Source organism: Tachysurus fulvidraco, chromosome 25 (assembly GCF_022655615.1).
Source record: "Tachysurus fulvidraco isolate hzauxx_2018 chromosome 25, HZAU_PFXX_2.0, whole genome shotgun sequence".
Lineage (NCBI taxonomy): Eukaryota > Metazoa > Chordata > Actinopteri > Siluriformes > Bagridae > Tachysurus > Tachysurus fulvidraco.
The window spans coordinates 12308830-12321179 of NC_062542.1; the positions used below are offsets into that span (position 1 = coordinate 12308830).

General features: G+C 43.7%; 1 protein-coding gene across 3 annotated transcripts in view; it reads left to right on the forward strand.

Moving 5' to 3' along the window:
- Nucleotides 1–12350, forward strand: part of rttn (rotatin) — a 53175-nt gene that overhangs the window by 35048 nt on the left and 5777 nt on the right. For all 3 annotated transcript variants that reach the window (XR_007139473.1, XM_047808492.1, XM_047808493.1), the window contains exons 36-44: nucleotides 525–714; nucleotides 2025–2115; nucleotides 2251–2401; nucleotides 2741–2878; nucleotides 5489–5676; nucleotides 6858–6963; nucleotides 7863–7960; nucleotides 9501–9578; nucleotides 9820–9946. Coding sequence is in view for 2 of the 3 variants with exons in the window: in XM_047808492.1 (XP_047664448.1) it covers nucleotides 525–714; nucleotides 2025–2115; nucleotides 2251–2401; nucleotides 2741–2878; nucleotides 5489–5676; nucleotides 6858–6963; nucleotides 7863–7960; nucleotides 9501–9578; nucleotides 9820–9946 (1167 nt within the window). In the remaining variant the exon portion in view is untranslated. The remainder of the gene's footprint in view (nucleotides 1–524; nucleotides 715–2024; nucleotides 2116–2250; nucleotides 2402–2740; nucleotides 2879–5488; nucleotides 5677–6857; nucleotides 6964–7862; nucleotides 7961–9500; nucleotides 9579–9819; nucleotides 9947–12350) is intronic.

Genomic DNA, 12350 nt, shown 5'->3' on the forward strand with positions numbered 1-12350 from the left:
ATGATATTTTTAAAAATCGTGCTATTTTATCACCTTTTAATGGCACGAGACTTACAGATTTTAACCCCGAAAATGTTATTAATTAAAGAACAATGTCACATTTAATGTTACAGTACGTCCACGAAACTGGCAGTTTAGCTGCCAATGTTGTCACGTCCTCTTTCCTTTTTTTCCTCGTTCCTCTGACACGTATTCATTTCAGCGTATCAAAGATGAAATGTTTTTCTTCGTAGAGTACGAACACATTTGAATCTATTTATTATAGCTATAATCTGACACGAATCTGTTTTATCTGCTTATACGGTTCCATTAAAAATCAGCCGTAACCATGGAAACCGCTGACATATTGGCTGAGCTGCTTTTTTTTTTTATTTTTTATTTATTTTTTTTTTTTGACCAATCAGACCTAATTGTTCAAGATCACTGTGATACATGAATATGTAATAACCCATAAACAGTTGATGTCATGTAGGAAAACAGCGTGTCCTGTATTGAACAGGCTGTTGTGTTGTGTTACGGTGTAGGTCAGAGCGACTCGGACAGCTCAGACTCGCATCCGTCTCAGGAGTGTGTAGCTGGATCAGAGTGCATCTCTGTAGTAACCCCTCACCTACTGGCAGCCGTGTGTGGATTACTGACCAACCTGCTGTGTGTTCTGCCGGAGTTTACACACACCGCTCTCCAAGAGAACCACATCCTGCAGGGCCTTCTCAGGTCTCTAAACATGCACGCACACACACATACACACACACACACACACACACATGTACACACACGCACACACACACACAAAAACTGAAACCACATACCACCCCCACTTTAGCTGTGTGTGTGTGTGTGCCGATGTAAACGCTGCAATTACCTGTGTGAGAAGAGTGTCGGGAGAGAGTGGGGTCAGTTGTCACACTAAAGGCTGGACTATACTTATACAATATGGCTGCCACGTCACTTGTGTGCATCCTCACAGATAACAGTGTGCAGTCAAGGTGCAATCCCAAAGTAAACAGCAGAGGAAATATGGCACTGTATGTCCACTGGTTAAACAAACTGGCATCGTGTCTCAAATTATACTCGTGTACGCTTCCACAAGACCTCTCCTCTCATCATACTTCTGATCATTTAAAGGGCTTCTGGACTTTCTGCACTGCTAAATACTTTTAAATGGAAAAGCCTGACTTTGCATGTAAGACAATGACAACAGTCAGGATGACGGCGGGAAGTCTTACGAGAGACAGAGCTGATGTATCAGCTTTCAGTCATAAGCGTATTAGCCCAATATTCATGCTAACGATAGTTTTGTGTATTTTTGCAGATGCTAAAGCATTGTGTTGTAAAATAATTGAATAAAAAAAAATCTGAGACATATTGCCCCAACACAATGTTTATTATGGTAAAAATTACAATTTTCCTCTATCTCTCTTTTTGTCTCTCTCTCTCTCTTTCTCTCTCTCTCTTGCTTGCTCTCTTTCTCTTTTTGTCTTTCTTGCTCTCTCTCTCTCTTCTTTCTCTCTCTCTCTTTCTCTTTTTGTCTTTCTCGCTCTCTCCCTCTTTCTCTTTTTGTCTTTCTCGCTCTCTCTCTCCTTTTTCTCTCTCTCTCTTTCTCTTTTTGTCTTTCTCGCTCTCTCTCTCTTCTTTTTCTCTCTCTCTCTTTCTCTTTTTGTCTTTCTCGCTCTCTCTCTCTCTCTCTCTCTCTCTCTCTCTCTCATACACATACACACACACATACACACACACACCCACACAGTTCCAGGCTATAGCCTTGGTTTACCTACAGTTTTAACCATAACCACAGCCTTGACGTATTTTACTTTTATCTCTGAACGAGTCAGGGACACGGGTGAGGCAGGTAGGCGTAGGTTGCGGATGTAAGCTCTGCGTTTGGAGATTTTTAGATTTTAGAAGTTTTAGATGGAGCTGTTTTCACATAGTCAGATTTCAGTTTCTGTTCTCCACAATTAGATCCAGATGAGACGGACATGAGTGTGTAAGATCTAGTGTGTTAGTGTACGCTGTGCTTATTGCAGTGTGTTGGATGCACTGGACATCGAGAGATGCCTGACTGAGCTTAACACACCTGAACTCCTTCCTGCTGACGTGGAGGATGCCAGAAGCCAGGTGTGTATCTTACATACACACACATTATTGCATGCGCGCACACACACACCCACACACTGCTTTTACATCACATCACATTACATTACATTTCTCTCTCTCTCTCTCTCTCTCTCTCTCTCTCTCTCTCTCTCTCAGGTGCTGAGTAGTATGTGTTACGTGCAGAGTGTGTGTAAGCTGGTGCAGGCTGATGTTGTGCTCAGTGAGGACTGTCTCTCGCAGTCAGAGCTCATTAATCCTCTGCTGAATCACCTCATCTCCATCCTCACACTCTCTCACACACACCTTGGTAAATACCCCAGCTCTTTCCACTCAGTCTTCATCAACACACAACATGACAAATCTACTTCAGTCTTTTCCTTTTTCTTTCTCCTCCTTCCTTATGCTTTGCATTTGTCTTCATCCCTATCGCTTCCTCTTCTCCCTCTTCTTCCTCTTCTCTTTTTTAAATTTTTTTTTTAAATATCTTTTAGATCTTAATGTATGGAGTTTTTTTTATATATATACAGAAATGCCAAGTGTTTATTAGCCTTATTTGCTAATGATGACAATTATTATTATAGGCTTCAGGATTTCTTTTCCAAATTCTCCACCTGTGATGAATAAGCGTTCATCTGTGTGTCCTCAGATGTGTATACCCAGAATGCACTGCTGTGCACCTGGACAGATGTGTTTACGCTGCTGGCGAGTCTGCTGCGCAGGAACCACGCCACATGCGGCCCACATGTGCACGGGACTCTAGGGAAACGCTGGCAGCGCTTCTCAGGTGAGCGGAGCAAAGCAGGAAGGAGGGACGTGAGGATACGTGATGTGAGATTAATGAGGGGAGGGAGCGAGGGATGAGAGAAAAGAAAGGATGCAGGAGGCAACGGATTACAGTGGGGTGGGTTGGAAGAGAGATAAATGAGGGAACGGAGCGAGGGATGGCGAAGTGGAAGAGAGAAGAAAGGATGATGGAAGAGAGAAGTGATGAAGGAGATGCATGAAGGAATGATGACAAGAGGGATGCAGTTCAGCAGGAGCAGATGGGAGGTGACAGTGAAAGAGAGGAAACAATGGATGAAGGAATGTGAACAAGTGAGAAGGAGCAATTTAGTTCAGACCGGGAGAAAGGATGGAGAGGGTTTTTTTTATTATTTACAGAGGGAAGCAGGCCGAAAGAGTACAGAGGGGAAAAAAGGAGAAAGAACTGAGGAAAATGTGAGAGTGCTGAAGAGAGAAGAGCGATTAAAAGATGGAAGAAGGGAGAAAAGAAAGGGGCAAATGGTGAACAGGGAAAATGAATGAGTGGCGTGAACAGGGGAAGCCCAAGAGCGGAAAGAAAGGATGGAAAAAGGAAGGGAAGATAGTGAGGGATGAAAGAGAGGAGAAACAGAAGAGGAACAGTTTATAGTGAAAAAGAGAGAGAAGTGATTAGGGGGTGAAAAAGGCACAGGAGAAGGGAAGAAAGTATGAAAGAAGAAGTGGACATGAGATGAAAACAGCTGTGGGGAGAGTGATAAATGTGGGGAGGGAACAAGGGAGAAGTCGTATCCAAAAGGATGCAGGGAGGAACAAGAGCAATTCTAGCCTAAAAGGAGGAACAGAGGGGTAGGAAAGAGGGATGAGAATAGGAAAAAAAGATTGATGGTGAAATTGTGACGGCGAGATAATAAGGGATGAAATAGTGGCATGAAAAAAAGGGAAAGATTGGGTGTAGAGGAAAAAGGGATACAGGAAAGCAGAAAGAGGAAAAGAGAAGAAGAAACGAGGGATGATGGGTGAGTGAGAGAAGATGCAAACAGAGACCTAGACAATAAGATGAGGGAGATGCTGCAGAGAGGAGAGTGATGAAGAAAGAGGAGGAAACAAGGGATGAGTTATGAACAAGTGTCATACAGTATACAGGAACAAAATGGTGCAGAACGCGAGAGACAATGAGGCGTGAACGACTGATATACAAGAGAGAGGAAGAACAGGAGAAGCGCATTGGTCCGAGGTATAAAAAGATGATCAGGAAGGAAGGAAGGGGTAACAAAGCGATAAAGGCGGGAGGGAAGACTGCCGCAGGAAGAGAGACTAAATTCCGGAGACAGGAATCAGAGCAGGGTGATGAAAGGGATAAAGAATGAAGGAGTGGCACGAAGAGAGCTGTGGGGCCCAGGAAGGGAGGACGAAGGGATATGAGAGAGAGACAGAGAGAGAGGGATGCGGGCTGATCGAATGACAGGAAGGGGAAAGCAGAAGAAGAAGAAAGGAAGGAAGGAAGAGAGACAGCTTGTTATCTCTGGGTGGGTTGTGCTCCTGCTGTTTGTGACAGATTGGGATGGAGGGATGAGAAAGGAGGGAAAGTGAAGGAGAGGTCTGAGTATTTGATGGATGTGTGTGATAGTCGTGGAGCAGGTGGGTGGGCTGCGTGCTCACTGCCTCGCCTCCAGCTCTCTTCCGACTTTACAGATCCTTATTGCTTTGTCACCGTGAGACGACGACAACAACAACAACAACATGGTGTTCTAAGCATCTTAACTCCTAGGTTCATACCACAAGTTAAATAAAAACTCTGTTGACTTCAGGGGCACGATGCTGCTCTGGAAACCTTGACGCTACATAACGACTTCATAACATGTGCATAAGCACCGAATATGTAAAGAAGCGAACGTGTGCGTTTTCGGGAAACATTTTCGTCGTCTTCCTCCTTCCTTCTCCTCCCCCCATCCTCTTCTTCTTCTTCCTTCGTCCTCATCTTTATCCTCCTCCTCCTCCTCCTTCTTCCTTTGTCATCGTCTTTCTCATTTTATGCAAAATAAAGTATGACAAATCCAGATAGATTATTCATGTGACGCTTCACTTCACAATTTCAGTTCCTACCCGCAATTAGATTAGAACAAAAGAAAAGAAAGAAAGTAAAGCATATAACTGGGGGTTTATCTGTTCCTTTATATGCAGTATAAGGGTGACGTTCTCCCTGTGCTTCCTCAGGGTTCTATGGTTTCCTTAACCGGCCCAAAGACTGACTGGCGTTTTTTAAATTGTCCGTAGCATGAGAGCGTGTGCGATTGTGTGACAGATGAACTAATATTCAACATGTATCGCTCGGAAACTGCTGAATACTAGAAAGTACAGCTGTTCTGAAAATCCATGTTGTTGTTGTTTTTTTTTTTTAAATGATACCTCGTAGACAGAATTTGTTATTCTTAATTTTCCCTTCAGTTTCAACCCTGAATAAAAATCTAAGATTAATACGTCTCTGCAGTTTCTAATTTTTCTCCAAAGCCCTTGAGATTAACGCGATGAAAACCTCTCACGATCGTCCGATTTCTGACCGCGGCTCGGCGACACTAGCCTGCTCTCACTATCCTTACTTTCGTTTGCAGTCGAACGTGTTTTCTTTCCTCAGACACCATCCGCGTTTGCGTGGACCGGTGCGGTTCAGAGCCGTCGCTCTACGCCGTGTCCGCACAGTTCCTCTGTGTGTTGTTTTCTGAAGAGGCAAAGACTAGAGTGACGAGCGACGAGAAATCAGCTTCTCTAACTGCCGTCCTGAATTCCAAGTCTGGAGAGGAGCTGTGTGAAGTACTGCTGGAGGTAAAGCCGAGCTGTACACCGTGGGGGGGTGGGGGGTGGGGAGAAAAAAAAAGGCACACATGCTCTGTGTTATTTAGAGTCACTGATACAGGAGTAAGTAAGTTCTAACTGACTGACATCAGGAGATAAAATAACCATTTCTTAACCATTCAACACATCTTTATTTATTTAGTAAAGAACGCATCACACTTCTTATCTTCTTATTATTACTCTGCTTCAATTTTGTCCAAGATTCTTTTAATAATTTTCTTTTTGCAATAGTTGTGTACGACTCCCTCTGTTGTCCCGTGTGAAAACATGGATCTATTAACGTCATATACTGTAGTCGCTGTTAGTAAGAGGTCAAACATGCAGAAGACGCTAAGAAGAAAACAACGAATGCGTCGATTATTTTGCTCGATGAACGCTGGACAAAAAAAGGGGCCGAATGAACAACGCTTACAAAACAATGCTTGTTGATCGTCTTGGTAACGAAACAGTATTAAGAATCGAGCGTAGGTAAACTTACTGGTTCATATGAGTCACTTTTTTTTAAAATAATTACATTTTGCAGATTTTGCAAAGGACGTGGAAACTCGTGACCTCAAATGTTAGTTTGTTAAAATAGCGAACGCAGGTACATGCGATCACTGAGCGAGCAGTTGGGATTGGACAGAATTCCTCCTGGAGTGGGCGGGAATGGAGGAAAACTAACAAACAGTCCCTTGAGAAGTCTCCTTGTCCTAATTCATGTTTATTTTTAACTGGAAACTGTTGATTTTTATCAGTTTCCTGTACTCGCATTAACCAGACACCTACACAGGAAAGTTTCTCACAAAGCTGCCAATCATCAGTGCAGAGAACTAGAGAACTGTTTCCTTTGTACTCGTTGTTTCATTAGTGCCTTGCTGATAAAAGCAGAAGGAATGAGGACAGGATTTAATGATCTAGAAAATCTTGAACTCAAACCCGCTCACTGAGCTGTGTTCTTGTGTAGGGCCATCTAAACAACGACGAAAACGTACGAACTCCACACACATCAGTTAGGCATTTGGTAATGCATTCACACACTACAGAGCTGGTGATGTTTTCTGTGCCATCTTACATAAACTGTGATTACAAAACATCTTCCTCTTCACGCTTTTGATTGATTTCCAGCAGAAGTTAAATGTCACACAACTTTCCTTTCTTTGATCACACAGCGATATGAGAAAACCCAGTTCCAGGACCCTCTTAAGAAGGTCACGGCTAAAGTCTTGATGCCTCTCCTTGCCTGCAGCTCCAGCGCTCAGGGTTACGCCTGCAAAGGTGAGAAATCATCCTGCCGATTTATGAAGCGTGTAGAACAAGACCGTTAACTACGACTTACGAGAAAGTAAACACATCTAAAACAGCTTACGTATCAATTAAAACAAGCTCCTACTAAACTATACTAAAATGAACATGTACTGAACTGGACAGATTTTAAAGACTGCTAGTGAATAATGGAGTGCTTGATGTGATTTAATGTGGTTTTGTTTTTTTTATTTTTAAAAATACATTTAAAAAAAAAAAAAAAAGCCTCACAGAACCGCCTACACTTCCGCTCTTATTAGGAACTCCAGATTTAATGAGAATGCAAACTGAAACGTTCCCCAAGCCTACACACTCGCCCTGTAAGCCTGTGTCGCACGGGCTTCATTTGCATATCGGAACATGACAGACTCTTAAATTGGAACACAAGTCAATACTCGGCAGATAAATCTGATGAGATTTTCCAGTGGAACGACTGGAATGTAACCAACAATATCTTCAGCAAATCAACAGCGCAGTACAATCAAACAAGAAGGAGAAAGAACGTACCGAGATGTCTGCCTGACGGCTTAAAGCCAGTTTAAAACGCACACATCTCATATTGTGCTTTGACGTGCTTTGCTGCTCTCTGTGGTTGTATAAGGACAGAGAAGACATGCTTCGATTTGATTCATCTAAAAATACGAGAAATGACCGAACTGCCTCCTTACCTTTAGAAGACTGATCATGTCTGGATGTAGAATACTGTATTGTATGGCTTCCTTCAGATTTTGCTTTAGATCATGTTTGGTATCTAATCTAAGACTGCATGAAGTTTACAGCACTGATGTAATGTCCAGCCTTTAAAAATGTGTCAAAAATGAACATAAACATTTCTGGTCTAAATCTAATCCTTTCGTTTGCTTTGTCTTTAGCGGGGCTTCTCGACAGCTGTGTGGAACAGATGAAGCAGCTCCATTCTCAGCTTCACCTAGAGTCTGTAAGGCCGGGCAAGACTGCACATAAGAAGAAGGTAACCAGACTTGTGTCTGTCTGTGTGTGTTGGTCTGTCTGTCTGTCTGTCTCTGTGCGTGCAACTGTGTCTGTGCGTGCGCGCCCGTGTCCCCCCGTCTGTGCGTGCGCGCCCGTGCCCCCCCCGTCTGTGCGTGCGCGCCCGTGTCCCCCCCGTCTGTGCGTGCGCGCCCGTGTCCCCCCCGTCTGTGCGTGCGCGCCCGTGTCCCCCCCGTCTGTGCGTGCGCGCCCGTGTCCCCCCGTCTGTGCGTGCGCGCCCGTGTCCCCCCCGTCTGTGCGTGCGCGCCCGTGTCCCCCCGTCTGTGCGTGCGCGCCCGTGTCCCCCCCGTCTGTGCGTGCGCGCCCGTGTCCCCCCCGTCTGTGCGTGCGCGCCCGTGTCCCCCCCGTCTGTGCGTGCGCGCCCGTGTCCCCCCCGTCTGTGCGTGCGCGCCCGTGTCCCCCACGTCTGTGCGCGCGCGCCCGTGTCCCCCACGTCTGTGCGCGCGCGCCCGTGTCCCCCACGTCTGTGCGCGCGCGCCCGTGTCCCCCACGTCTGTGCGCGCGCGCCCGTGTCCCCTGTGTGTGCGTGTGTTTGTGGTAAAAATGAAAGAAGTTTGTGTGTAAGTGTGCGTAGGTGGTAAAATCCATACTGCTTGTTTGCCACTTCACATGGTGTGATTTCACTTGTGGGTTAGCACAAGTTTCCACATTTTTGCGAGTGCTGTATATAGTGTGTACAGTACATCACACCACACATAACCGTTTCCTATTTTAATTCCTCTTTAGAAATGCCTAACAGTATAAAATGTGTGACCGCCTGACAGAACAGAACAAAACAAGAAAAAGGAAAAGAATTTTGACTTCCAATAATAATAATAATAATATCCAACAGCTCTGTTCAATTATAGGATCTGATTGGTCAAACAGTTTATTCATTTTTTTTATAACAGCAGCTCTGACAATAGTTCCAGCTCAAGTTTGAATAATAAATGAATAAATTATAATGTCTATTGAAACGACTGACACATTTGTATGATGGAAGCTCCCCATAAATAAGTGTAAACAAAACAGAACAAAAAAACAATTGTATGAAGCTTGACTATACACCACACTCTGCAGGTCCAAGAGAGCAGCAGTCACTAGGTGGTCAGTAGACAGTCGCGCTAGGCCACCGCGGTCAGTAGACAGTCGCGCTAGGCCATCGCGGTCAGTAGACAGTCGCGCTAGGCCATCGCGGTCAGTAGACAGTCGCGCTAGGCCACCGCGGTCAGTAGACAGTCGCGCTAGGCCATCGCGGTCAGTAGACAGTCGCACTAGGCCGTCGCCGTCAGTAGACAGTCGCGCTAGGCTGTCGCCGTCAGTAGACAGTCGCGCTAGGCTGTCGCCGTCACCTGCTCATGGATGCAGATTTGATTTATTTCTTTTGTAACCGTTACACACGTGACACATTATACCTGCAGTACATGCACCAACACTGTATCATACACAGGTGTTCCTCAGATTTTCTCACACGTTATCTCTGTCCGATTTTATACTCAGTGATTTTGGTTGTCACTCCCTAGGAGGAGAACAGCATGAAGGAGCTCAGGATGTTGTTGGAGATCCTGAGGAACTGTCTGTATCAGCATAAAGAGTGTAAAGTATGTAACTGCTTTATATATTTGTCCTTTACAGATTTGTACAGATCTTTTGGTCCCAGCATGCTATTTTTTTGTTTGTATTTTTTGAAACCAGTATTCAGTCACTTGTATGTTATAGCAGTGATCAAGCAGTTAAACAGCAAGCTGAAACAGCTACACACCTGAGCATTTATAATGCAGAATACACTAAGAAATAATACTTCCATCATTAAAAGTGTTCATATCTGCTATTCCCTCACAGGAAGTAGTGACGGATTTAAAACTCTCCTCAGTCGTGTTGTCTCTTTGGCCGTGGCTCCTTCTGAACGACGCCAGCATGATGGCAGCATTAGAGCTGCTCTGCGTCTACACGGCCAACTGCGCCGCAGGTGAGGCGCAAACCTTAAACATAACTCAAGTCATGTCGATCGTCGTGTGTGAGTCATATCCAGCCTTGTAAATGCCAGAAAAATACGTGACGAATATTAGAAAATAATCATGATTATTTGTAACAGAACTTCTGAAAATGATTTATTCCTCTTAAAATACACAAATTTGATATACATACATGAATCTAAGCAGGGACAGAGCTGTGAGGCTGCAGCACTATCCACTGCAGCACACTGACACCCAGCAATACGAGTCTTTACAGTGTTCTCTCTCTTAAAGGATGACGTGTCACATTTACACCTTACATAAGAAAATAACAGCCATGTAAAGACAAATTATTAGTTTCAGAAGAAAATCAGTTCAATTCAATGGGTCTGTAGAACAGCATACCACAAGCCCAAATCACGAAACAGCAGAAGTGGTCGCAAGCCTACACTACACCGATCCTCCAACACCGCCCGACTGGTTCCACCATTTCTCATGGTACAAGAAATGTACACCTCGGCCTCTTCTTCTCTTCCATCCTAGTTGGTGGAATGAATTTATGTCAAGATGTCCGAACAATTGAGTCTCTGGTATTTTACAAACAGTATCTATAGACTAGACGCTGAACAAGGCCCTCGATTGCTCAAGTGCATAAAATGAGACAATCGTAAGACGTTTGGATAAGTGCATCTGCCAAAAGCGGTAAATGTATATTTCCTCCTAACAAAGTTTTAGACTGATGGTATTCTTAGTCCTTGATCTAGTGAATCGGTATTGATTTATTCATTGATAGTGGCCAAAGAAGCTGTAAGTCGTTCTGGATAAGGGCATCTGCCAACACACGTCCACCATTTCCTTCCCGTCCCTTCCCTTCCTTTCCCTTCGATATTCTTGATCTGCAATCAGATTGAATTTATTTGGATTGAATATATTAGGCACATGTAAACATATCTACAGATAAAAAAAAAATTAAACCAGTGCTAAAAAAACATTACATCAGAAACATGGCGTGTTCATTAAAACGTGAAAGTTATTGTGTACCTTTTCCCTAATGTCTTAATTACACACAAGCATATGACAATCCTGGGAAAGTCTCTGCTACATCGCTGAGCTGAAGAGAAGATAGATTATGGATTTCAAAATCCGTGTGTCTGCAGAGGGTCTTAACGCTGCTAGGGAGTCAATATTACAGTTCTAAATAAGAAAGAAAATAGACGTGAATGCTAATGCAGTGTGCGCGTAGCTCTCTGCACCAGCGATCTGACTCATCACTCAGTACTGTAAGAGCCTCTGTGTAAATAGCTGACATAAACCTAGAGGCTACAATAGAGACTCTGTTGGCGTGAGTGCAGAGTTTCAGATGCGCTCAACACTGCAGCAGAGGCTCAACAGTTCTGCCCTTTAAATATAAGAGTATGTACACTATAGTGCACGTGACACAACCTACATTTGGTAAGTTAACTTGTGCCTGTGTGTGGGTAGTTAAGGGTACTTACTTTCCTTAAATGTATTACCTTAAATTAATCTTTAAGGGTTTTCTAATTCAAATTAAATGAAAGCCTGTTATATTCAGTGGTTAAGGAATAAAAATGTGTGAGAACTGTTACCATAAATATGACCTTTTTCTCTTGTTAGGATTCATTTTATAATCTATTTATTCTAATACTTCATTATATTTTATGTTCACCATGTACCTGGGAAGAGCGTCAGCTAAAAAAAAAAATCTTAGCCGATTGTGAAGACATAAATATCAGATGTTTATCAGTATTCAACAAACCTGTTTCCGAAAAAAAGATTTTAATTTTCAAATCAAAATTTTTTTTATTTATTATTAGTATTTAATCGCTTTTCTGAGCCTATAACATTAAATTTATTTGTATAGTGCGTTTAACAGTTCCCATTGTCTCAAAGCAGCTTTACAGCAGTATACTGTACAAATCCTTGAGTATATTTCACCAAACACTGAACCCTTTAAGACAATGGACAGAAGATTAATGCTACGTTCACACTCACAGTGATTCACAGTGACAAAGCAACCAGAACCTAATCATTTTCAGTGAGATCAGCCGAATTCCACCGACATGACCAGTGACTGTCTGTGACTAGATGTTGTGTCCAATACCTTGACAAAGTTGAGAAAAGTCATGGAAATACGGAGCGACTCGGACGGCAGAGCATGCGCACGTGATGCGTAGCAAGAGAAACGCCGCATCTTGACGCAGTTACATATACACTGCTGGCCTAATGGTTAGAGAGTCTAACTCGTAATCCTAAGGCTGTGGGTTCAAGTCTCGGGCCAGCCACGACTGAGGTGCCCCCCACCGAACCCCCCAACTGCTTCCCAGGCGCTGCAGCATAAATGGCTGCCCACTGCTCCGGGTGTGTGTTCACGGTGTGTGTGTTCACTGCTGTGTGTGT